Source organism: Lepidochelys kempii, chromosome 1 (assembly GCF_965140265.1).
Source record: "Lepidochelys kempii isolate rLepKem1 chromosome 1, rLepKem1.hap2, whole genome shotgun sequence".
Classification (NCBI taxonomy): domain Eukaryota; kingdom Metazoa; phylum Chordata; order Testudines; family Cheloniidae; genus Lepidochelys; species Lepidochelys kempii.
The window spans coordinates 206,047,222-206,074,120 of record NC_133256.1 but is presented as its reverse complement, the minus strand read 5'-3'; the positions used below and the strand labels follow the sequence as shown (position 1 = coordinate 206,074,120).

General features: G+C 50.7%; 1 protein-coding gene across 6 annotated transcripts in view; it reads right to left on the bottom strand.

The window, feature by feature from the left end:
- Nucleotides 1–26,899, bottom strand: part of SIDT1 (SID1 transmembrane family member 1) — a 91,896-nt gene that overhangs the window by 8,187 nt on the left and 56,810 nt on the right. The window contains exons 8-23 of one of the 6 annotated variants that reach the window (XM_073310073.1): nt 24,405–24,476; nt 23,890–23,983; nt 22,400–22,443; nt 16,195–16,266; nt 14,442–14,590; nt 13,505–13,578; nt 12,361–12,427; nt 10,616–10,689; nt 9,694–9,817; nt 6,609–6,726; nt 5,756–5,892; nt 4,841–4,949; nt 4,327–4,341; nt 3,375–3,454; nt 1,993–2,039; nt 34–139 (exon numbers count right to left, since the gene is read on the bottom strand). In XM_073310073.1, coding sequence (XP_073166174.1) covers nt 34–139; nt 1,993–2,039; nt 3,375–3,454; nt 4,327–4,341; nt 4,841–4,949; nt 5,756–5,892; nt 6,609–6,726; nt 9,694–9,817; nt 10,616–10,689; nt 12,361–12,427; nt 13,505–13,578; nt 14,442–14,590; nt 16,195–16,266; nt 22,400–22,443; nt 23,890–23,983; nt 24,405–24,476 — 1,382 coding nt within the window. Of the gene's footprint in view, nt 1–33; nt 2,093–3,374; nt 3,455–4,326; nt 4,342–4,840; nt 4,950–5,755; nt 5,893–6,608; nt 6,727–9,693; nt 9,818–10,615; nt 10,690–12,360; nt 12,428–13,504; nt 13,579–14,441; nt 14,591–16,194; nt 16,267–22,399; nt 22,444–23,889; nt 23,984–24,404; nt 24,477–26,899 lie in introns of those variants that run through there. The other 5 variants (XM_073310083.1, XM_073310094.1, XM_073310103.1 and 2 more) reach the window with 5 other exon arrangements.

Genomic DNA, 26,899 nt, shown 5'->3' with positions numbered 1-26,899 from the left:
GGCTGATAAGGGCAAACAAGCTGCCTCCTTTACCTTCATGATGATGTAAAAGGCCAGATACAGCAGTAGGTTACAGATAAAGATCCCCAGCATGTAGGAGGCAAAGTCCCTTGGCCGATACACCAGTCCAAAGACAGCACTGAGAGAAGGGAGGGACAGAGACAGACACATTAACCAACTTCTTCACCCATACTAGGGAGGGAGACTCCAGAATGTGTCAATCACACACTGCTCCCGCTATCACAGGACACTTGACGGACACCAGTTTGGCCTCACAGCCCTCTGGGGTGGCAGGTAAATACTCTATGTCCTATTTTACAAATGAGAAACTAAGGCGGGGTGGGGGAAAGTGATTTGCCACAGGGAGCCAGTGGAAGAGCTAAGAACAGAATCCAGGAGTCCTAGCCCGCCCTCTCCCCACCCCCACGCAGCCAACTCATATATCACGCTCCTGCCCTCACTTCTGTGGTTTCCGATCTTATTTGACACTATTTTGTCTTTTCTGCTCAGTATTCAGAACCTGTGCGTGGGCGGGTGAGAGGCTGAGAGGAAATAACTAGAGTGCCCCCTGCTGCCCCTCTTATTGGCTTGCAGGACCTCCTTTCTCCCAGGCCCTACTGGGCAGCAGGGGATATCTGACAGTTGGATCCACTTCAGAGTGAGCTTGAAATCTCTAGTCAGTTTTAAATGAAGGCGTTCAAGTAGTTTCAGGGCCTACACCTGACCCAGAGCCCCTGCCAACTTCTTGTCTTTTGCAGTCACATCTCCCTGTGGCATGCTGCTGTTCGGAAGATCCAATCCACACAAACAACAGAGCACACAGACTATCTGTTAAAATTACACTGGACGTTGACTAGGAGCATAAGCTAGGAGCTGCATTCCAGCTGAGAAGTTTACATTCTGACAGCCTATATTCCTCCCTTGTTTTTCAGTTGAATTTGGGATTCTTCGCTCCCTTTCCTGGGTGGTTGTGCTGTAGTTGTGGACTGTTAAGCAGCCAGAGGTGGCTTCATTTCAGCAATAAAAGGCCAGATTTTTAGCCATGTGTTCGTCTCTTCTGAACCACTCCAGGGGCACAACATTCCTGGAAAGCTGCCTTAAAGCAGCAGCACCCTCCATATAGTGAAATCCACAGCTATGGCAAAGCTACGCCAGCTGTTCCTGCCCTACCCCTGGTGCAGGGGAGTGGCTGGAGCAAAATGCGTTTTGGTGATCCTGGCTGTTGGAGGAAATTAAGACAGGAGAGGAAATGAAGAATTCTGCTGGTGGTGGATTTAAGGAGGCACAATACAATTGCCCAAACTAGGTTTTAACAAGGAATTTTCTTGGGAAAAGGCACCAAGGAAACTTTAACAAGAGGCCAGGATTTTGATTTTACATCTCATCCAAGAACTGGCCCCTCTAGCAACGTGGTCTAACAGCATGGCAGGGCACTGGACAAGTCCTGACTCAGGGTGCATCTACACAGCACAAGCAGTTCAGGGGCTAGCAAGCTTGAATCCAGTTAGCATGGGTGACAACAGCAGTGACAACTGCACAGTGAGGTCTAGCGAGCCGAGTACGTACCCTGGGCCTTGTATTACCTACGCTGAACCCTGTGCTGCACCGTCTCTACTGCTGTTCTTAGCCACACTCGCTGGATTCAAGCTCGCTAGGGTAGGCTACCCCATGAACAGCGGGCCCTACCAGAGGGGACGGACAAGTGCTACCTACAAAACCACCAACACTGCAGTCTGCAACAGCTCCGTTTTGCTGGAGGTCTCCCACGTACATATTGAGCAGGCCTGACCCATTTTAGCTTCTCAGCTCTAACAGGATCATGCCCCTGGTTTCAGCTCTGTAAAGCCTGGAACTCACCTCCACTTTAGGGTTGCTGAAATCCAGCAGAAGGATCTGAAAGACTCCCACACAAAGACCACTACATTTCTACCCCCATTCCAGCCACCTACAACAATCAATGCTGAAACACGCGCACACCCCACTACTACTTACAAGGACCAGTTGACCAGGTTTCCAACAATAAGCAGCACCATTCTGTCCTGGGGAGAAGGCACAATAATCACAGCTGATGAATGTTCAGTCTTCACCAATGCTATACAAAACGTGGCGAGGAGTGCAGGCAGAGAAGTTTGTTACGGCAGTTCAAGAGACTCTCACAGATTTAAAATTTGCCTCTCACAAATGCATGAATGCGTGAGTGTCAGATCCTTTTTTTTGGGTGAACATTTGTGCTAGGAAAACAAATTGCTCCAATTTTATGGATTTTAAAGGGATATTGTGGAGTAGAAATCTAATCTGTTCCAAAAAAGGAGTTCCAAGATGTTTCCGGTAATGCACCAGCCCCTGAATCCCCTGGTCAGTTTTTGTGATTTTACAAATAGTATTTTTCCTATTTCTTAATAATAAATAATAATAATAATCTCACACACAGAAAGGAACTGACTACACAAGGGAAACAGGGAAAACGATTAAGCACAAAGCGCTGTCAAACACATAAGAGAATTCCCCCTTCTCCCCAACCTTTTCAGTTCCAGTGAGCTCAGGTAGTTCTTGTAACTAACTATAGCAATTATAACGGGTGAAAAACTTTGCAGGCTTTTTAAGTGGAAGATGCCCCTTTGAGCCTAGACCTGCTGTCATCACATTCAACTTGTTCTGGTGTTGTAGGTCTGAATTTTTCTTCCTAATTAACAGTGTTTTCTTAAGATCCCCGTGGTCATACACTGCTTGGGAAATTCAGTCTGTCATGTCCCAGGAGAAGTAAAAGAAGCCTCTTTTAAAAAAGAAACAGACGGGGTGTGTGGAGCCTAGCTGCTTGAAAATTCAGTCACCCAGGACAGCCAGGAACGGCTCAGCCCATAAGGCACACGAGGCGCCAGGCTGGAGTCAGTGCTGAACAGCCTCTGACAAGAAGTGAGTTTAAGGGACTTGGGTAACAACCACATCTTGGTTTTGTCTGCAAAACCCCGTCAGCCCTAGGGCGAAGCAGAAACAACAGCAGCTGTAGGTCTGCCACTAAAGCAACAACCAGGGTAAGGCTGTAGGACAGCAACTGTTGGGAATGCAGTGCTGACCTCCCTATGCTAACAGCTTCCGAATCATCGATGTTTTTAAAAATATCCCCCTTCCTTGACCAATTCACCTCAAACTCCCCACAAAAGCATCCTGCGGCCTAAGACAAAGAGCGTGGAATTCCAGACCAAAGACAGAAGCTTTATTTTGTTGGAGAGGGTTTTCAAAAAAAAAGATTTCTTTGTCCACTCATTTGAAGAGCCACATGTGCTGCCTACACACGCTCTGCACAGCTTTAACCACTCCCTAGCCGGCAACTGAGTAACTGCCAAGGATGGGCTGGGGCTTGGGAAACCACCTACCATGTACATTGGCCGGCTGCACTGCTGGATACAGTCCGTGTACAGCACCATCGCCACCCGGCGGAAAATCCCAAAGTCTGCTGGAGATAAGAGGACAGGAAAGCCAATGTATCCAGCCAAGTAGCCCTGACAGGGCAGTGAGGCAGTATCGCTACCCAGGGAGCAGGGTGACACTAACTGAGGAGGGCATGCAAGTGGGGAGCCCACACCCACCAAGCCGGATTGCTTTGCCTTCCCTTTGGGAAGCAAATCATTAGTGCAGCAGCTCATGATTCACAGTGCAGGGGGTGTCAATGTGACAAGGGGACACTGGAATACAGACAGCTGTCAGCTGAATGGCATTTGGCCATGCAGAGTTTCAACACCCACCTATCACCCATTGGCATTGTCCGAGAGTCCCCCTAACATGTACCTGGCATATTCTGTGGCTGATCCTCAGAGGGAGGCAGGAGCATGTGCTGAGGCATGGGGAAAGGCCAAGCAGTCTCCACACTTCCCTTCTCTAAGGAATTTTCACCTAGGGTATTCATCCGGTCCCACCCACAGAGAAAATGGCTGCAGGGTGTTGAAGGGGCTGGAATCCTCCCCTCAGGCTGGAGGACAGCTCCTCCTCCAGCCCCTGAAACTACTGCACTGCCCCGACTGGAGGGTTTGTGGCGGACAGTTCCACATTCTCATAGGCCCATCCCCTTCAGAGACACGTGTGGAACTGCTGGAGTCCAGAGCACCAAGATTGGAGCCCTCCTGCATGCCTGCTCCGACCACAGGCCCCTGTTCCACTGCAGAAAGATGTGGTTCTGCTGCCGTGTGCACTTCCTGTGGCCCACACTCTGCCACTGATTTCATTCCTAAAGAACCCACACAGCAGGCTAAAGGAACATATGTTCCCCGTCCATTTGCTCCATTGCTGCTCACTCAATCCAAACAGGGAAGAAAGGGAGCTGCTGGTTACCTGTGTCAGGGACATCTGAGACCAAGGGCAGCAGAAGAAAAAGGAGAAAGAGGTTTGTGAGTGGAGCGCAACAGCTGTGTGGGGCCTGCACATCTAGGTAGGAGAGCAGATGCCTCACAGATGCCTCTCTGAGTGGTTTGACTGCTACAGGAATACTGTAGTGCACCCAGGTACAGCCCCACCTTTGGGCGCCACATAACAGAGAGAAACACTCTGGGCAGAGAGTCCCTGTGACAGCATGCTTAGGAGCCCTGTAGCTGGAGTGCCACAAAGTGGGTCACTGTGCTGGGCTCTCCCAGTGCCAGGCAGCAGAGGTGTCAGAACAGGAAGACAGCGTTAGAAGAGTGGCATACCCCCGGGCCTGGCGCACAGGCGCTAGCAGGAAGACTGACTTTGCAGAGGTGGCATAGGCTGCCGGGGTTACTAATTCTTGTGCCCCAATTCAGGGTGGGGAGCAAGAGGCACATGAGCACCAGGGGCAAAAAGCCCATTTCTCCTCAGCCACCAGGCTTACCTATTTTGAAGCGGCCCATGTAGTAGATCTGGGTGCTGAGAGCCAGCGAGGCCACGACGTGGATGACTGAGAAGATGACCCAAAACCACACATCATTCTTTCCGAACACCTGGGAGCAAAACAGAAAAAATGGTGGGTTCTCAGGCTCCGCCGCCCATCGTTCAGCCCCCAAAGCCTCCCCCAGCTATCAGAAACACTTGCCAAACACAGACCCTGCGAAAGGGTAGGGCCAAAACGTTCAACCTCAGGTCAGATTCCTAAATCCGTATTTAGGTACCTAAATAAATGTGAGCTGGTTCACCAGAGGTGCTGAGCACCCACAAGCCCAACCTGAATAAAAGGGAGCTGCACCCACCTTATAGTAGCTCCATCTAGGTTGCATTTCCCTAGTTTGTTTATGAGAAGGTCATGCGAGGCAGTATCAAAAGCCTCACTAAAGTGAAGCTATACCAGGTCTACTGCTTCCCCCCTATCCACAAGGCTTGTTACCCTGTCAAAGAAAGCTATCCGGTTGGTCTGACACGGTTTGTTCTTGACAAATCCATGCCCGACTGTTACTTATCACCTCATTATCTTCTAGGTGTTTGCAAACTGATTGCTTAATTATTTACTCTATTGTCTTTCCGGGTATAGAAGTTAAGCTGACTGCTCCGTAATTCCCCAGGTTGTCCTTATTTCCCTTTTTATAGATTGGCAAAGGGAAAATATAGTGCCAATTGTCTGGAATCTCTCCCGTCTTCCATGACTTCTCAAAGATAAAATGAGAGCCAAGGCCCTGCGGTATTGGTCACGCTCACCCAGGGGCCATCAGACTTTGCAGGCTGGGAGCAAATGCTCCCCGCCCCCTGTACTTTTTGTCCTTTGGGTCAGTGCTTTTCCTTCCTGGAGAGCAGGGTGGGTAGGAGAGAGCCATACCACTCCAAGGACAGCCAGGCAAATGACCACGGCAAAGGAGGCGTAAGCAGAGTAAGCACTGGCGTTGATGTCAGGGTGGCGGGTCTGGTACAGCTTGAGCATGCAGAGTCCTGCAATCATGTACATGAAGGAGGTGTCTGTGAAAGGAAGAGAACAGAGAGAATGCAGACAGGGTTTTTCCCTACTCACTGCCCAGGGGACTGGGATGGCTTTTCAGAGTGTGTCTGTAAATCAGGGCTGAGCCCACAGGCCAGACCCTTGGCTGGTAGGTATAGCTCCCTAGACATATGCCAATTTGCTCCGGCCATTCTCCAATTTGCACTGTGAGCTCCCTGAGTGCTGTGAAGCAATGCAGAATGAGACTTAAGTGCTTGGAATATGCCAGCACAACACAGGGCCACATGGGATTATTGCTGGGAACAGGTGAGCTGACCTACAAGGAGACAGTTTCTAGCCTGATGGGGCTGAGGTCCACATGTTAGATACATGGGCCATTGAATCTTCTGGGGGGGGAATCAGGAGCTGTCAGGACCTCAGAGGCAAACAATTTAGGCCTTGTCTATGCTACCTTTGAACGCTGAGTGCCAGAATTGAGGGGAATCATGGTTCTTGCCAGCAGAGTGCTAACACAGTCACCTGGACAGTGTATCATCAACTGGAGTACAAAAAACACAACATTCACTAACTGGTCCCTGCACACCCAACATGTGGGCAAGCTCCGAAGAGGTCTGCAGGCCTAGCATCCCGGGGGATGCCGAAGTTCCACTTGGCTGATCTGCTTCAAACCTGAACGGGTGAAATCTGAGCCCTCCTTCCCCATAAGTTTCTCTGTTGGCTGGAGTTCTCCACTTACCAAACTGGAAATTAGAGTAGTTGGGGCAGACATGGTAACAAGCACTGAGAACCCCTTCCATCATCAAAGCAATGCCCATGGCATAGAAAAGACCAAAGTGTTTGGGGATTCCATACTCCTGGAAGAGGAGGAGGGAAGAGAACACAAGGGACACAGTGTCATATCCTCACTAGTGAGAGCTTACACTCCTATGGAGCTCAAACTACAGTTTACACACACTCACATTCCAATGAAGGGTAGCCACCTTTGGGGTGTCTATGGCACACAACAGCACACTGCCATGCTACTTAGCAGTCTAAGAACCAGCTAGATGGAACTGTAGGGAGGGTTGACGGGGCAGAATGCAGCTGACCATGGGGGAATCTGTCAGTATACTGACACTGAAAAACCCCAGCCCAGATTCCCCACTCCCCTGCCCCTTGTGCGGTGATTTACACCCGGGCAAAGGGAGCACACCACGGATGTAAGGCACTATCACATCAGAAAAGTAGCATTTTACACCCGTTTTCCACAGATGTAAATGAGAACACCGGTGCACCGGCAGCGGGGAATTGAGCCCCCCAGCCCTTCTGAGAAGAGATCTTCGTCAGGACCCGGTTTAGGTCTCCATTGAAAGTCCAGGAACACGGATCCCTACCATACCGGGATACTTGTTTAGAACCGAATTGGGGGAACAGCGCCACCTACTGAAGCAGCACTGCCATTGCTGCCAGGACTTGCAACCTGTAATGTCACCCATGCACATACCGGACAGATACAACCCCTCTTTGTTGTGAGATCTGATCAGACCAGAGCTGAGACCAGTGCTTAATTTGTAAGGAAAGAGGTGCTGGGCCTCAAGCTAATTTTTTTTTTTTTTTTTTTTTTTTTTACATTCATAACTGAAGCAGCAAGCTCAGAGGTGCCAGGGCTGTGAACCGCAAAATCATGGAGCAGGTCCCCAAGGAATCCATTTTGAAGCCCTTGGAGGAGAGGAAAGTGATCAGGAACAGTCAACATGGATTCACCAAGGGCAAGTCATGCATGACCGACCTGACTGCCTTCTATGAGGAGATAACTGGCTCTGTGGATGAGGGGAAAGCGGTGGATGTGATATATCTTGACTTTAGCAAAGCTTTTGATACAGTCTCCCACAGTATTCTTGCCAGCAAGTTAAAGAAGCATGGGCTGGATGAATGGACTATAAGGTGGATAGAAAGCTGCCTATTTTGTCGGGCTCAACGGGTAGTGATCAACAGCTCAATGTCTAGTTGACAGCTGGTATCAAGCAGAGTGCCCCAGGGATCGGTCCTGGGGCCATTTTTGTTCAACATATTCATTAATGATCTGGATGATGGGATGATTTGCACCCTCAGCAAGTTCGCAGATGACACTAAGCTTGGGAGAGAAGTAGATACGCTGGAGGGTAGGGATAGGGTCCAGAGTGACCTAGACAAATTGGCCAAAAGAAATCTGATGAGGTTCAACAAGGAAAAGTGTAGAGTCCTGCACTTAGGAAGGAAGAATCCCATGCACCGCTACAGGCTGGGGACTGACTGGCTAAGCAGAAGTTCTGCAGAAAAGGACCTGGGGATTACAGTGGATGAGAAGCTGGATATGAGTCAGCAGTGTGCCCTTGTTGCCAAGAAGGCCAACAGCATATTGGGCTGTATTAGTAGGAGCATTGCCAGGAGATCGAGGGAAGTGATTATTCCTCTCTATTTGGCACTGGTGAGGCCACACCTGGAGTATTGCATCCAATTTTGGTCCCCCCACTACAGAAGGGATGTGGACAAATTGGAGAGAGACCAGCAGAGGGCAACAAAAATGATTAGGGGGCTGGGCACATGACTTACGAGGAAAGACTGAGGGAAGTGGGGATATTTAGTCTGCAGAAGAGAAGAGGGAGGAGGGATTTGTTAGCAGCCTTCAACTACCTGAAGGGGGGTTCCAAAGAGGATGGAGCTCGGCTGTTCTCAGTGGTGGTAGATAACAGAACAAGGAGCAATGGTCTCAAGTTGCAGTGGGGGAGGTCTAGGTTGATATTAGGAAACACTATTTCATTAGGAGGGCGATGAAGCACTGGAATGGGTTACCTAGGGAGATGGTGGACTCTCCATCCTTACAGGTTTCAGAGTAACAGCCGTGTTAGTCTGTATTCGAAAAAGAAAACGAGTACTTGTGGCACCTTAGAGACTAACCAATTTATTTGAGCATAAGCTTTTGTGAGCTACAGCTCACTTCATCGGATGCATGAAGTGAGCTAAAGCTCACGAAAGCTTATGCTCAAATAAATTGGTTAGTCTCTAAGGTGCCACAAGTACTCCTTTTCTTTCTCCATCCTTAGAGGTTTTTAAGGCCCGGCTTGACAAAGCTCTGGCTGGGATGATTTAGTTGGTGTTGGTCCTGCTTTGAGCACGGGGTTGGACTAGATGACTTCCTGAGGTTTCTTCCAACCCTAATATTCTATTATTCTGTGCCAAGCCTAGAGTTCCTGGGGCTCAGCCTGGGCACAAATTAAGCACTGGCTGGAAGACTAAAGGTTCCTAGATCTATGGTTAAAATAAGCTTCCTGTGCAGTGCAGCTCAAGCAGAGCCAGCCAAGTTCCTGTGGAATAAAATGGACTTGTCTCCACCTCCTTACAAAGGAGTGGAGAGGTTCGAGTCTCACCCTGTGGCTTTGTGCTCTTCTCGGGGGATGTTCTGGACTTCTAAAAAAAATTTAAAAATACCCTGTGATAAACAGGAGAGGTTCTCTATCCAAAGCTGATTGCTCAGAACTCCTCAGTCCGTTTGGCAGAGCCGAGAGCAGGCTCTCATTCATGCTGCATTAATGCTCCATGGAGTGACGTGTTTCACACCTGGACGCCATGCGGTGATGGCCACATTACAAATCCAAAGCTAGGTCTTTGTCCGGGGACTATCTCTCAAGCACCCCTCCTCTCACTGCCCCCAGAGCGCTAACTAGAACAGATTCCTGCCCAACGACTCTACCCCTTTCCTTCCCTGGGGCTCACTGTCCTCCGTCCGTGCAGACCCAGCGAGGATTCCAGTCACAGGGCTCTCTCCGCTTGCTGCAGAGGCTGAGCAGGGGCACATTCCGTACCAGCGTGTAGATGTCTTTGGCTTCCAGCGAATGGCGGTGGAGAATGTCTCTGCGAAACACGATCAGCAGGAAGAGGAAGCCCAGCAGCACGTGGCCCACGTTGCTCAGGACATTGTTGAAAGCGCTGCGGGGAAGAGGAGTCCCCCCGAGAGAGAGTTAAGGGATTTGTGGGGCGAGAATACATATTTTTAAACATCCCAGAGGACATCTTCCCACACCCAAGGTGATCCACCCTGGCAGTAAATCCATTGATATTAATGCCAGAAACGCCCATTTGTGATCCCCTGGTCTGCTCCCCTGCACGACGCAGGCCACAGAACATCATCCAAATTAAACTAAGCTAAGGGTAAAGGTTTAGTTCTGCAGGGCAAAGGCTCCCGCCCCACAGCAGTCAAAGGATTCGGCAGAGCTCTACAAATGGGTTGATTTTACATACTGAATATGCAGCAACACCCAGGTACAGTAGATTCAGCCTGGCTCAGTGCTGGACTCCTAACCCTCAGAGCACTTCTGCACTGCTATTTGAAATGGATCATTTCTCTGGATGAAAGGTTTGACCTGGACTCCTTTGTACAGTCGCTGCTCACATGCGTGTATGTGAAAAGGTCTGAAAAATGAACTTAGCTGTGATTTGGTGGGTTTGCCTTGGTGCCCCACCCTACATTTTCCCTGGGTCTATCTCTCAGACAACTCAGTGGAAAGCCACCCCAGCAACTGCACAGAGGGGCTCCAGTCCCATCCCTGAACGTATGGTGACCTCACACTGACTTTATAAGCTTGGCAGGTACAAAACCTTGCCTTCCCTGACCCCCTCTGAAGGGGTATTAAAGAATGGCAATGCCCTTCCAGCATGCACCACCAAGAGGATGAATCTTAAGTCCAAGTGAGCCAGCCGGTGAATGGATACAAAGGGTTCACTCACCTCAGGACCCCCAGAGGATGAGCACAGAGGAAGTTATAGTAGCAGATATCCTGGTTACCAGTGACGTTCACCACCTGCAGAGTGGAAGGAGAACTGGTGTTAGAGCTGGGGTGAAGTGCAGTGTGCACAAGCTGAGGAGGAGGGCAAAGTGAACCCGATCAGCATAGAATTAGCATTTCACAGCAGCATCCAACCACCACTGGCTGCAACCTAGCCTAGTGTTGTGGCCAGAAAACTGCTGTCACAATCCACTCTCAGTTAACAGACACATGTCATGGACTGAGTGTCCCTGTCACATTGAAGCCTTGAGATAGAATTCAAGGCACTTACAACACACACACACAGGCCTGGCTCTTGAAAACCCCTCTTGTCCTGCCGGACGTGTGTCTTCTTTTAAAGAAACACAGCATGAATTTTAAAGAGCCAGGGCTGTAACACAGACGTGTCTGCACCTTTCTGACCACAGGAGGGAGCTGCCCAAGGGTTTCCATCCCTTACTAGCCCAGCTTCAGCTGCCAGCCCATGCATCAGACAGGGCCTCAGGGGCCGTCTGCTGAATCCACGCTTCCAGTCTATAGCATTTACTTTCCTTTATTGTTTTTAATTTGCCTGGTTTACGTACTCTGGGCCATATGGCAGGTAAGTTTGGACACAGGTACGGCTGTGTTCTGGATCCAGACAACAGTGTCTCAAAAATATACTTGGGGGAGCAAACCAGGACTGCTTTGCCCAATCACTGGAACAAAGAAATGGATCAGCCTCAAGACCAAGGCTCACAGATGCACAAGAGATGGAGCTTTCTCAGTGACTGGCCAACGAAGGTGGAACTGGCTCCTGGAAGATGTCAGGATGGTGACAATGAACCTCAGTGCAAAACACACTTTTCTCACCAATTCCACAATACCACAGAGAGAGAGAGAGAATGAGAATGGGCAGCAGGTATAATAGGCCAGAGGAGGCTAAGTCTCCCCTAAACCAAGCCCTGGCCCCACCCACACTCCACCAAGCCACCGGGAGCTCAGCTCCGGCTGGAGGCCAGCAGGCAGCTGGGGCCAGCAGGTGACGCAGTGCTGGGGCTGGCTGGCGGCTCCTCTTGCCACCAGGAGGGAGGGGCGGGGCTGGGCAGGGCGGCGGCTTGGGGCTCCAGCAGATGGGGTGTAGGGGCGGGACTGTGGGGCTAGACTCCTCAAAAGGGGAGGCTCACGTGCTGCCCATGAGAGAGAGAGCGCGAGAGAGAAAGAGCGTGCGCGCATGAGCACACGAGAACACAGAGGAACAGGGAGAGAGAGACACAGATCTGTGTGGGCACTTCATAGCATTGGGAGGCACTCAAATGTGGTGAGGGCCAGCTAAGATAATACAGTGCCTAAGTAAGGACTGATACAAAACAGGATTTGGCCCATAACAGGGATCCCCGTCCCCTTCAAAACCAACCAACCAACCAGAGGTTCATGTTGGTGGGGCTGGAAGACTGGCTGAGTTCACCATTTGCAATGCTGACACCTGAATGTGGCATTTCAGGTGCCCCGCCAGGAGATGAATGTTCTGCCAGGAGCTCGTAGTGGATTTGAACTGGCTAGATGCAGGAAGCACCATGGGGGTCGCAAATGACAGCAGTTAGAAGCATTCAGCCCATACTCCAGACTGTGCTTGATTCTGGGGTTACTTGCATTGCCGAACCTCAGAGAGCATTAGGGGAAGAACAGCAGAGGGCCAAGCCCAGGGCAACGCCAGGGAGCACTCACCGTTTGGTATGTGATGACCAGCTGGATCACAGGCAGTGCATAGAACACAGCGATTGTGGTAATGTTCCTGCAGAGGGGGAGAGCGCGGCAGTTACCACAGTAACGCAGCCATCCACGTGCACGAAAACAGAGTCTGGGCTCTACTTATGGGTTTGCCACCCAGTTTCCCCCAGCCACTCACTGTCTCTTTCCCTTTTAGGGACGTGTGGTATCTGGTGGGGAGAGCAGTGGACTGGGAGTCAGAACTCCTGGGTTCTTTCCCCAGATCTACCCCTGGCTTGCTGTGTACCCCCCATATGTAAAATGGGGATAACAATACACCTACCTCCCAGAGGAGCAGGAGGAATAACAGAGATTCCCGGGTGTAAGGCAATGGAGGGAGCCAAAGCTGTCACACTGTTATTTTCCACAGAGGCATGTAGGCAATTGGTTTCTCTGTACCCCTTTAAAGCATTCAGGATGAAGACCCACAGTGCTCACTGAGATAGTGCCTGACCTCATGGTCCATATTCTCCCAGGGCTCTTAACCAGCCCCTTCCCCCAACCCTGCAGCTGTTCCTGGAGCTAAGGCATAACTCACCGACAGAAAGAAGTGTTTCATACCACCCCTCTCAACATCAAAGTGTGCACCACAGCCAAGAGTCACACTGTCCTCTCACCAAGCCAGCTCCTCTACTGCTGTTCAACTATATATATCCATTTCAGGTCTTAGGGCGGGCATAAATGGCCACTGGCAGAAGATTAGGTATGTGGAGCTGCAGGGTCTGGGCCACAGTCACTTATTCCCCCAGCAAATACTTATGCTAGTAGGTGAAATTTAGTGTGATGCAATGAAGCAAAGATGAACGGTCCCATACGCAGCATGAATGTGTTCAGCAGTCCATGCATACAAATGGTCACAAGCCCTTGTGTTCACTCCTACATACATGTGCACATGCCCACGCGCACCACACACTCCAAATGTGTATATATACGTCCGAGCGACCAGTACTATAGCTGGAAGCTTAGAGTTGTTCCTAAAAAGTATGTGTGTGCCTCTAAGTGGGCCCCAAATGAGGGATCCGGGAACTCAATTTGAGGGCCCACATCTGAAGATTGGGCCCAGATTTAGGGACCGGAGCTCATCTGTCTGTCCTCTACTTACCAGAAATAAATTTTGTACTTTTTGCTGACAATTCTCCGATCCTTCCTGGACAAGTCTGACAGATAGAGGAACATCTGCAATATAACACAATACAGGGGAGAGAAAAGGAGAATTCATGAAGGAGAAGGAAACCTTTAGAAAGCTTGAATGCATTTTGATGATCCAAGTGGATGGGTAAAGCTTGTCCTTTCCCTACAGTAACTCTTGCAATTCTCTGTGGAAGAAAGCCCAGAAGAGCCCCAAATAAAAGTCCAAAAGTTCTCTCTGGAATGAAGATGACAAAACAAAGAACTTTAAAAATTGTTATTAGTAGAATTACTTTCCAGTAAGACACCATTCAAACCAAGTTCTGTATGGAGACAGATCATGGGTCAATTTGTCCCTGCTGTAATAATGGATGTACTCACAGAGTTGCCCCAGAGATTAATTTGACCAATCGTAAATACTGGGGACAAGAAGAGAAGGCAGCTTCTAAGAGATGGTACACAGGTTCTTGATCCAAGATATCAGTCACTTGGTTCCTTGTCTTTTCTGCATCCCCTGCTGTTGTTCCCCATCCCCATTCTCTAGGGCTATGGCTCTCCTAAGGTCTCAGTATCCACCACCAGCTGCTTGCTTTCTTCCACCATTACTTCAGCCCCTTCATTTGTTTTCCAACCTTCTAGGTTGCACCATCCTCCACCAAAGCAGCATCTCTCCAGTTTCCTAAACAATGCTGTTCATTTTAGCCTTTAATAGCACTGGTTTCCTATCAGTGCTCTGGGAAAACTTTCTGGGCATTGGAGGATTATTAAATACATTAATCAGATGAAGGCCATTAATCTGCCCTCGAAAGAGCAGAGTTAAAAGGAGAGATGGTGACCAGCAATAATAGCTGGAATCACAGAGCTGACCCCACCACACAGTGCTTAGCACAAGGATGCAGCACCAGGCATACCTTGGTGCGGATGACATTCTTATCGCTTTCAATTTCGGGCATGGTGTCAAAATCGCTCTCCTCCTCCACAGAGCTGTCTGTGTCGGAACCATGTGGGGGCCCACGCTCCGGGGACGATAACTGCCGGCCGCCACTGGAGCTTGACTCATCTGGAAATGAGGAAGGAAGGGTTCATGGTAAAGGGTAAATCCCTCTGTACAAAGAAACAAGGGAGCATTCACCATACCAGGAGCTTCTGATGGCAGAACGCAGCATACACAAACCAAGGAATAGGTTGGTAGATGGTTGTTGCCCTATCTGGGAATTCCCACAAAAATCTGATCTAGGATACAGAAATACTCAGCACTTCACACTCATAGTCCACCCCTCTGCTCTTCCTAGCATTTTCTCCACTCTCTCTCTCTTAGATTTCCATAATGTTTACTACCTCTAACTAGCCGGGCTCCTGTGAGATCACGAATGTGAGATGTACTAGCCAGTAAAGGCTGCAGCATTCTGTCTGGTGTTAGCAGCGGCCTCTGAGTACTGCCCTGCAGATAGAGTTTGTATGTCAAGCTTTTCTAAAAGAAGTTTTAAAACAAAAGAGAGAAGAAAATAAAATCCTCCAACGAGGAGAGAGAGTCAGACCCCGGCCCCCATGTGTTTCTTGAAGCAGATGGGAACATGAATGGTCCCATGAACAGCATCACCAGCTTGGGGACCAGCTGGACTTGCCTGTATCTTGTGTTGTGTTTGCCCAGGTTGTGTACCAGCTCTTTGCCCATGTAGGCTCAGGGCAGCCATGTGGATCAAGCATACAGATTGTGGTGGTTGAAGAGGCAGGGGAGAGTGACATCAGCTCGCTCATTTGTTTGAGAGTCTTAAGGGGCCCTTCTAAATTTTCCAGATATTCTTAAAGACAGAAAAAAAAAACCTGCTTGAGCAGGGAGTCTTTCATGATGGATCTGGAGTTAGATCTGGGTCAGAATATATCCCAGAAGAAAGCCCTGACTCTACTCCACTTCCCAAACCCTCATGTTATTCCCTGCACTGGATAAGCACCTGGTTCTGACTTTCTTTCCCACCAGATATCACAGACCTGCCGGCTGGAATCTGGGTACCATTTTCAGGGCTAGAGTGTGTTCTTAGTGCAGGAATGAACCGGGGTAGCAATCACATTAAGCACCCGGAGCAGGAATTAAAAATTCCACACTGCTGCGTGAAAAACAGAGCCATTCTCTTCCCCAACATCGGTTCAAAACCCTCAGGCTTCTAGGTCCCCTGGACCTGATCTACACCACCATGCAGGAGACCCAGGCCCCTGTGTCTTGATCCCAGAGCTGCAGAGCCTGGGCGTTCTTGGAGAGGGCAGCATTGCATTTGGTGAGCACTCTCCCCTCCAGGGCAACATGGGCAGGCTCAGCAGGAAGGAACTCACAGCCCAGCCCCTTGTGGCCTTGATGGTGCCAAAAATACAGGGAAAACAACCCTTGGGGAAGAGGAGCTGCCTAAAGCCATGGACTGCCCTACCACCACCCCCCGCAGCCCACTCATTGCTCTGTGCACCTCCCCTTCCCCACAAGCAGTGGGGTTATGTCTCTGGATTTGCAGGCAGCCAGTGGGACAGAGACTCCTCTGCAGACAATAAGACATCTTGGGGCCATGGCAGAGGTGGAGGCCTTCTACCAGACTGGCTCCTTCCCCCAGAAGCAGCTGTCCAGGCAGCCCAGATGCCAGGAGGTGCCAGATGCTCAGGTTCCCAAGCGTTCCGTACCGATAGCTCCGTAGCTGCTTCCCTCGGGGGTGCCAGTCGTGATGGGATGTGAGGTAGCCATAGTCCCGGATCCTGCAACGGATACAAACAAAGAGCCTTTGATCTGCTCAGACCCCATTTTAAAAAGAGAGAGAGACTTGGTAGAGGAGGCTCCCCAGTGTGAAGAGGAGCTCCAAACCCACCCTACATCCCTGTCCTGTTTACTGTAAAGCACAGGCCTCCTTCCCTGCCCACAGGACACATGACAAACCATAGCCCCCTTCTATCCCCCTGCCCTCCGCAGAGGGGGCATCATAAACCACAAACCCCTGCCCTTCATTCCACTCAGCCCCAGTCAGAAGTGCGGCAAAGCCCAGGCCCCTCCCCTGTTCCCTCCATATTCCAGCATTGCCAACTCCTGCAATTTTTGTACGAGTCTTATGAGATTTGGGGTGTTCTCAGTGGCAATCATGAATTTCTGCCTTCAGTCTCACAATGTTTTGCCCTCACCTAAAATGGCAGCTAATTCCCATGACTATCACGGGAAAAGCCACACATGCCCTCAGCCCTCCATGTTCTTTTAGCCCCGTTAGGTGAAAGCAAGGCTGCTCCCACCAAAGATGGTAATGGTCTCCCATCATTAGCACTGGGACAGCTTCCTAAGACTCAGAATCCACCCACACACACTGAGTTGAGGCAGGAGGAGCTGCCCTTCAAATAACAGCCTCATCTGACTTTGCTCTCCCGGTCTTCCTGAAACACATTATCAAAGCTGTCCAGCAAGCAAAGGGAGGGATGACCCAAGACTGCCAGTATTAGCAAGAGACAGAGGAAAACTTAAGCAAGAAAATCTGTGAGGCTCTAAATCATGAAGGAAGGAGCAGCGACAAGTACAAGCCTAGATTGTGAACTTTTTTCGCCCCTCACTCATCTTTTTTGGATAATGCGTTGAGGGCATCACATTATGCAGCTGAAATGACCCAATGAAGCCACACATGGGCTGCAGCACCAATTTACACACAGCAAAGTCAAACTGAACGAGTCCAGTCAGTCAGTCACACCCATTCTTTGGACAACCAGTGTGCAAAGCTGATACATTTTATCCTAATGCAGAGTCACTGGGTTCTCTCCAGATACCTTTGCTAGATTTACAGGCACACGGCCTGTCTTCAGGTTGATAGGGGCGGCAAGGGGCTATTGCGCCTTGTACTGGCAAGTCTAGGTGCTGGATGTCTTCTTGAAAGCCTAGCTAGGTTTTTCTATCATAGTATATGAGGGCCTGAAACATGTCCTACAGTCATAGAGTTTAAGGCCAGGAGGAAGCATGACCACCAGATAATGTAGTGTGACCTGTATGCCACAGGCCACCGACACCACCCAGCTCCCACCCACTAAACCCAACACCTGAAATGAGACCAAAGTACCACAGAAGACTAGACTACTATGGGCCACAGGCAGAGAATAGGAGGGACCGAGGTGCACCATCACCTGAGGTGCCTGCAATGGCAGGGAAATGATCAAATGAGATATACCCAGACAACCTGGCAAGTGACCCACCTACACAGTGCAGGGGAAGGCAAAAATGTCCCTGCCAATCTGACCTGGGGGGAAATTCCATCCCGACCCCACCTAGGGGACCAGTTAGACTCTGAGCATGTGAGCAAGAAGCAGCCAGCCCAGCCCCTGAGAGAGATATAATGCTTGGTGCCACCTCAGGGCATTGACCCATCTCCAGTCGTGGCCACCCCTAAGGCTTCAGCGGAAGAAGACTAAAAAAGCATGTTCACTTCTGGCTACTTGTTTCCATGATTTCTAACGGTGACGGACAGAGAGAGCCAGGTCCTCCCAAGCTCTACACCATCAAAAGCTCTCCCTTTGTCTGAACCCAGTTCATTACTCTCCACTGACACACTAACTTTTGTCCATTAAGCTGTGTCTGGGAGCTGGCACGTTGCCATTTTCTCCTTTATTTTCTTATTGCTAAGGGAACATTGTCCAGCTTGGATGAATTTCTGGAATGGTCCATGCAGTGCAGACAGCATGTGCAAGACAGAATACTGCACAGTGTACATCTGTGTAGGGGTGCGTATGCATAGGCACAAGAAACCCTTCCGCTCCATGACACTTGACTGCTGCGACAAGTTATTGTAATAGCATGATTGCCAGAGTGTTAAACAGGCTGCTACAGTATTTGTCACAGGTAGGTAGGATTCGGTCCAGGATATGGCCAGGCACTGCATTTGGGGGTTGATCCCCTGTCCAGGGGCGGCGAGTTATATACACTCGTGGTGCCCGGGCTCCAGGAATATTCAGGGCCCGGGGGCCCAGCTCCACAAATGTTTGGGGCCGGGTCTCTCCCCCAGCCCCACCTGCCACCCCCCCTGCACCTCCCCCGAGTGTCCCCCGGCCCCCACTTGCTGCCCCTGCTCACCTCCCCACCCCTGCTCTGCCGGCTCCCCGCATCAACTGCTGCTGCAGGGTCCTAATGACCCCCATTCACTAATGGCAGGGCAGGCTGACCTTACCCTGCCCTTCCGCCCTAGCCCTGAGCCTCTCCAATGCCCCAAACCCCTCATCCCCCCACACCCTAATTCTCTGTCCTAGCCCTGAGCCCCCTCCCACACCCCAAACCTCTCATCCTCAGCCCCACAGCCCTACCCCTGCACCCCCTCCCAGAGCCTGCACCCCCTCCTGCCCCCAAACTCCCTCCCAGAGCCTGAACCCCTCACCCCCTCCTACACCCCCACCCCAGCCCAGAGCCTGCACTACTCACTGCCTCCTGCACCCTCACCCCCTGCCCCAGCCCAGAGCCTGCACCCAAACTCCCTCCCAGAGCCTGAACCCTGTACCCCTCCTGCACCCTAATCCCCAGCCCAGGGCCTGCACCCCAGACCTCCTCCCCCCACCCAAACTCCCTCCGAGAGCCTTAGGCAGGTGGGGGGCGGGTTCTGGGCACCACCAAATTTTCTACAAACCTGCCACCCCTGCCCCTGTCCATTCCTGATCTGCCACCTAGTGAGATATCTGTGCTTTCTCCACAGATGGGAACAGTTTGTCTTCATCGCTTTTTGAGCGGACATCTTTTGCGGCTCCTGATTGCTTGAGGAAGTATCTTTCTTGCACTCCCTCTTATCTGGGGCACTGAGACAGAGGCACTTTCCACTCCAGCCTCTCCTCAGTCACACGGGGTCACTCCTCTCTAAGTTTAGACTGTGCTTTGAGCTTCCCACTTTCCATGTCTAGTTGATGAAAACTGATACTGAGTGTACAAGGTAGCGAGTCTTTGTGAGAGTGGGATAGAGTGGGGCACCTCCAGGCAGGAGAGAGATAAGCAGACAGCGCTGCTGTAAATTCACCCACCTATTTCAGCCCCACTTCCTGGAGGCGATGTGAGTCAGTTCTGGAGATGCCAGTTTGCTCTTTGGGGAAGTGTTTGCTTTGTTGGGTGTGGTGCACTTTGTGACAGGATAGAGCAACTGGTTCCTCCAGCTCTCTTCTCCCTCAACAAAGTCTGAGAGGGAGGAGGGGCCCAAGGATAAAGCCCAGCTCAGAAGGAAGGCAATGTAGAACACAAGGGAAAGGGGAACAAGGACACAGACAGTGTAGCAGGATATTCAAGAGATGGGGAGGAGAGAGGGGTGACAGGAGAGACAAGTAGTGTGAACAGGGACACATGGCATTCTCAGGAGGGGAGATGGATGGGCAAGGGCTATTCCAGAGGGAGGGAGAGAAAGAGGAGTAGGTGTATTCTGAATTGCAAGAGACAGGAGCAGGCAAAAGAGAATCATGGGAAATTCCAAGGGGTGGAGGCAACTGAGAGCAGGTCAGGAGGGGCTGGGTATTCTGAATGACAGGGGGCCAGAGTGGGGAACTGGATATTACAAGGGGAGCTGAGTGGGGTCAGGGCATTCCAGACGGAGGGAGGGAGGGGTAGGAATACTTAACATTTATTTAGCATTTTAAAGTGTTCACAGCCCTGAGAGGCACAAGGGAACCTAGATGGGGAAATGCACAGAGGGCTGAAGCGACTTGCCTGAAGCCGCGCAGTGAGTCAGTTGAAGAGCCAGGCTGAGAACTTGGGACCTCCAGCCTCCCACTCCTGTGTTCATTCCTCTAGACTATGCTGCAGAGGGGAGCAACATGGGGGAAAGGGGAGCAGAAAAGGGGTGTGGGGAGGCTGAGCAGGGGTAGGGGAGTGGCAATGGGAGAGGGGCAGGTAGTGCTGGGCATTTGAGGTGAGGTGAAGTGGAGTAACAGGAGGGGCAAGTCATCCAGGGTGGAGGAGAAAACCTATGGATGAGAGAACAGAAAAAGGCAGTTCCCATAATAGGGGAGAGAGAGAGCGCACGAGCGCACACGCGCACCAAATGGCTGAGGGCACGTCTGATCGCAGTCTTTTATCCAGCTGATCCTCTCTCCCAGGGAGCCCAGTCTCAAACCTCCACCTTTAGGCTAAGGGCAGCTTCTGTAGCCCATGGTCTTGCTGGAAACATCCGGAGCAGCATTGGTCTTTCCTCTCCTGTACAAAGGCGGTTGTGCATCAGATGCTCTGAGCATCTCCGTCCTCTGGAACAGATAATCGGTCTCCAGAAATCTGGCTCCAGCACAGGGAGCACAAGGAAATACTGCCCCAGGCTTCACCTTCTTGGAAGATGCCCCTTTACCCTGCTGAGGTCGTGGCTTCTTGTGCTCAGAAAAAGTTCCCTTCTGCAACCATCTGGATATCCCCTCCCAGGCCCTAGAAAGATTCCATTCTGCCTCCCTGAATTCCACCTGGATATGGGCACTTTTATTTTCGACTCCTGGTTCTAGTGACTTATAATGAGCACCCCCGTATGTTCTACCATATTGCAGCAGAAGCTACCCCCGCCACAGAACTGAGCTTTAGAACCCAAGTTCTCATTTACCACATTATATTGCCCGCCCTCGTGGTTGTGAAGAGAAAACCTTCCAAACAGGACCAGAGTTAAAACGATGCCGCATGCAGTCAGCCATCAGCCTGAACTGTTAGCTCTGAGAAGTGAATTGCCCCCATTCATCTAAACTGAATAATTAACTCAAATCCCTAATAATGCCAATTTACATTGTTGCTTACTATTTCATTCTAGTATAAAAACTTCCAGTTACATGACTGTGCTTAGCCAGTGGTAAATATTAGAGCAGGGGAAAGTGGGGTAGCTGGTTGCTGGGGTGGGAAGCTAGGTATTCAAGCTCCTCCCACTGTCAAAATGTAATTCTTTCCCCTCCTAGGGGTGCAGATGAATGGAAGAAGATGCATTCTCCCCTATGACTAACGCTTCAACTTCCTCCTAGGCACTAAACATTCAGACATAGCCTCCCATACCTCTCCAGGAACCAGAAACCCCAACTGCCCCCTATGCTAGAGCGACCAGACCTCCCAATATTAGGGGCTTTGTCTTATATACACAACTATACCCCCCCCCATAAAAAGGGTACCGATTTTGCACACCTGCTACCTGGTCACCCTACCCTACCCTACACTCACCCGCCAAAACCACCATCTTCCCCTAATGACCTCTACGATGCAATCATGCTTTGACAACATACAAATCTGGAGCATGTTGAAATGTGGGTGCCATGTAAAGTAAACAAGACGTAATAGACGTGCTAACTGAATGAGTCATTTGCTCCTTGAGCTCTATAAACCCGACCTTTTAAAAAAAATTTGACCCAAAGTTTAGATTGGGCAGGGCACATTTCAGTCCAAAAGAAACATTCCTGAGGCTAGTATGAGCAACTGAATACACTTGTTTAGAAAGGAACAGGTGACTCAGCCAGGGAGTTATGAACGTTAATCTGCATTTTGTGCATTTTAATAATCCAAATCTGTAACACACAAATCAATAGAGCTCCTGCCGACTCTAGCTTCCTTTGCTTAAAATGGGTCCGCCTCACAAGACCATCAAACAGCATTAAGTGCCCCACCCCTCCCCCGGCATCAGCCCCAGGGACGGAATGCCCTTTGTGTGTCTCATGAGAAATCAACTTCCCTTGAACTGGTTCGTCCAGAGCACGGTTATATAGCTCAATAGGGGAACTCCAGCACTAAAACGCACAATTAAAAAAAAGATCCTGGGGTGAGTGGACAAGGAGAGGTTTGAAATGCACTGAAGGTAGCAGGGAAAAGCTTCTCTTTTGCATGGGCAGAGGGCGTCGCGGCATCCCCTACCCCTTGACACTGTAGCATAGTTTGTGAGAGGCTTACCATCCTCAGGACTATGTCGCCCAGCTGACGTCTTCCTCTGAATCCTGAAAACAAGCACAGACGGTACTCCTGAAAACTCAACAAACCCTCCAGATTTCTGCCACTAGGCCAGTCTTTGCAGTATCATCTCAAAAGCAAGACCGCAGCGCTGCATAATGCTTTGGAAAACAAATAACTGTTCAGGGCTGGGGAATGCAAACCCCAGGGTCCTGCTATCTAGATCTCCACTTCCAGCAATGCCTAATCAGACAGATCCAATCAAGAAAAGGCTTCACTTTCCTCTGACGCATCAGCTACTGGCCACAGTCAGAGGCATGACCAGTGATGCGATCTAATATGGCACACCCTACCCTCGGTCCTGTGTACTGGGAAAAGCCACCTATCTGCTTTCCACAGCCCAGCTTCCCACACTCTGGAACCCACATGGCTTGGAAGGGATCTGAATCAGTGCAGTACACAGGAGGTAGGGTTCATGGAAGTTACTGGACAGGATCCAGAGAGCTCATCCTGTTTTCTGGCAGTGGCCAGCATCTGGAACTTGAGAGGCAGGTATAACCAACCCCAATGCACCTGGCCAATTGTGCAATGTTTGGCATGGGGCGGGGAGAAAGATTCCTCCTTGCTGAGCTCTTTATGTCCTGGAACAGAAGAAATGCTTCGCTTGAATCACTGCCCAAGCCGGCAGCTTGTGTAACTGCTGACACACCAGGGTTCCTTGTCCAGCACCACTTTACAATCATGCCCCGTGCTGCTGGGGCAACTGGCACAAGGAGTCTCACTGCTGGGAGCTCTTGTAGGGAGCAACACCCTCTTGGCTGCCTCACTCGCCCCTGAGGGCTGCAGGGGCTGGCAGGGATGAGAGTACATGCCAGCCACTCCAAAGAGATGTAGCCCACAGCTTCTGATCCCACTGCCAGCAAGCAGCAGAAAAAGGGGAGGAAAAAGCCATCGTTGGGTTGGCTGAGGAGGGCTGCAGGAAGCTTCGGCCTTTCTCCAACCTGCAGCAGGAGGAAGCATCTGGTGCCATCTCAAAGGCAGGGCCTCTCCCCTCAGTGCAGGGCAAGAGCTCAGGGGAGTGGGGAATCAAGGCATTGCTGAGCTGTGAGCGGGGCTTGGCCTGGCAATTTAATGGGTTCCTTGCCTCTCTGGTGCCCTGGAGGCCTCTGCTCTGTCCTGGTTATGTCGCGTTTCTTCTTTGCCCCACAAGAGAGTGCAGGCAGAGTAAGTACCAACCCACACACATGCAGCAGATGCTTGGTGTCTCTCTAGTGCCCTGGCACTTGCCTTCCTCTCTACGGGCTGGGGCACAGGGTGCCAAACGCCCCCCCCCCCCATTCCTCTCTCACAGAAGGGCCCACTGGGTGGCCAGGAACTCCCTTAGCCCGCTGGGCTCGGATGCCTGGCTCACTGCAGGGTGGGGCATTTCAGCCGAGAAAGAAAAAGCCACAGGCATAGCCTGAACGTAGTCATTGTCCAACTGCTTCACCCACCTGACGTAGTGCACAAAGGCGACAATCAGAGAGCCCAGGTAGAAGGAGAGGAAGCTCAGGAAGCTGAAGAGCATGGCTTGCACGTAGTCAGACTCTGGGGAAGGAGGAACGGGAGGATGGTCAGCTTATGGGAAAACAGTCCCCTCGCAGCTAGCATCCCTGCCCTGCTCACTACAGCACCTCCTGCTGGTAGAGACTGTGACTGAAATAGCTGGGGGGGGGTCTCCCAGTGCCAGTGCCCCAGACTGCATGAACTCCAGTCATTGCAAGTGCCACCATCCCCCTCCTAGACGGCATTTCTTCCCTGCCGGAAAAGGCTGGCGCTGGAACAGTCCCTCAGCAGACACCCCTATACCAGTCCTTGCTGTGCCTCCTGCTGGGACTGAATTAGCTGGGAGCTTCCACACAGAGTGCCCCGTACTATTCCCTACCACACCTCCTGGTAAGAGAAGCCCAGAGTGGAGCACCTTGGAGCTCCCCAGCAATACTGGACCATAGCTCAGAGAGACATTAACCTTTAATAGAGGGTACAATGGTCACTTGAAGGCTCTTCGTTCGTTGTAGGTTCCAGGTGTGGTTGCCCTTTCCTGTAAGAAGCAAGGTGCACTGGATCAGAAACACATTATTTAACACTGCTGGGACTCGTTCACCTGAGAAGTAGCCCGGACCCAGCACTGTTCTTGGATGTACCCATTTCCATTTGCATGAGGCTAGAATCCTGGCACAACCGTATGGTGAACAGCCACATGTCACCATTTGTGGTGAAGCCACAGGCATGGCTGGGAAAGTCTTCCCACGGCTCTTGCTCGATCCTACATCTTGACGCTAGAAACCTGTGATGCTTCAGGTGGCTGAGCCCAAAGTGTATTTCATCACCCCCACCCCGTAAACTATGGGATTTCGCTCGCAGTCTGCGATCGGTCCACAAAGCTGCCTGTGGAGCGCACGAGGAGACGTTGACACCCGTGGAGAGGCGATCAAGGGGGCTCCCTTGTTAAAGATCTCACGCTGCAAGACTTGTGCTGAATCCTTAGACAAACTTCTCCTGCCTCCCTCCAGAACGGTTGTGCAGAATGCTGGGGGGGAGGGCTGTTACAGTTGTGGGTGTGTAAATGTGTCAAATGCTTCATGATGGACAGAGCTGTGCAAACCAGAAAATACTGCAGGGAGTCGCACACCATGCTCCAGGTGGGAGAAAGCCTGGTGAACCTGAGCAGCCCATTGATGACAGTCGCACTTCTCTCACTGGGAGGAATTTTCACAGTACTTTGAGGATAAAAAAAACAAAACAAAACAAAAAACCACCTCTCCTGTTCTGGGCTGAGCTGTCAATCTCAATGGAGGCAAACGCTTCTCCGCTCGAGTTTTAGCCAGTGTCATCCACTCAAGGGCTGGTTCCTGAGGCTCTCTGGACTGCCACCTGGGTGTTAGACGTATGTCTTTTCTGACTGGGGAAGCTGTAGAGGTGCTATCGGTAGATTATTACTGATTTCCTAAGGGGAATTTTATTACAAACCTGGACTGCTCTTAGAGGGCTAGGTAGCAGCTGCAGCAAAGATCATATTCTCCCACCAGTGCCAGCTACCTTAGTACACAGATCTGTGCCTCAATACTAGACTGTTGCAGCACAATCTACATCTGACAACTTTCGGCAAGACCATTTGGAATCTGAAGCAAGTGCAGATTTCCATTGAATCTTGCTGAGAGCACATTACCCCAGTGCTCCATAATCTGCACTGGGAGGTTGCTTTCCGGCTGGTCCACCAGAGCCTGCACTTGTTAACCTGCCAGGCGCATTACAAAGCTCATGGGGTGGTTGTTGGGTGTTGTTTTCTTCCAGGCATTTGGGGCAGAGATGGGTTGATGGGTGCATGGAATTGGGGATTCGATGCAGAGGTTACACACACTATGGCTGGTTGGCTTTATGCCAGTTTAATAGGTGTCCTGTGGATCTGAAATATTGCACAGGGCTTAGAGCCACGGACAGGAGCTAAGAAAATGAACATAAACCTTCTTCAGGCTACAAGGGGAAGGTAGGAGTGTAACATATTTAAAATACATCTCCCCTTGCCAGGCCTGTCATCACTCCAATCAGCCACACTCTGCGCACCATACACACAGAGTGTATGTCATCTCTCTGTCATATGGTCACCTTGTCCTTCCTCCTCCATGGAACACCTCCTTTCCCTCCCCTCTCCTGCTCCCACAAGGCCTGCCTCTTCTTCTCACCTACATCTTGTCAAATCCATGGCTTACCTCTATTTCCTCCTCCTCCTCTCTGGCAACACCACCTCCTCTCCCTCCCCCTCCCCCACCCTCACTCTTGATTACTTCAACTTTGACATAGAGATCCCTTCCAACCATTAGTCTCCTGGCCTTCATTTGATCTTTGATCCTGGGCTAACTGGCCCTCTGCCCAACAAGTCCTCTCCCTGCATCGTGTCTTCACTAAGCTCCCAGTGTGATTTCTCAGTCATTAAAATATCCTCTCTCTGGCCACCCCATCATTTCACTGAACATTGCAAGCCCCTCTCTCCCATTTCACCACCCATCCTGTTAATTCCCAACCCCGGCTCACATGCAACACCTGGTTCTTCTCTTCCTGTTCCTGGACCATTGAATACCTCTGGAGAAGGACCATGTGGACCATCTCCTCAAGTAAGGAAGATGGCTGTATTGGAGGAGGAGGGGATGAAGTTTTAACCAGCTCTGCTTGATTATCAAGCTGACACTTACTTCTGGATGGCTCACTCATTCAGACCATGGCAGCCCCCTCTTGCTCACAGAATTAACTTTCCAGGTTTTCTTCTCCCTCTCAAAGCTCTGCACAATCCCACCATGGCCTATAACTTCTCTCCTTTTGCATTAGTCTCCCTCACACCTTCTCCTCTCCAGGGTTTTGAGACTGATGTCATTGGTATTCATTTCCTTCTCCACACTCATCTCTGTGCCTTTTTCCACACTCACCCTGTGCATGGAGTTACCACTCTCCTGTCCTGCCAGCCACTAT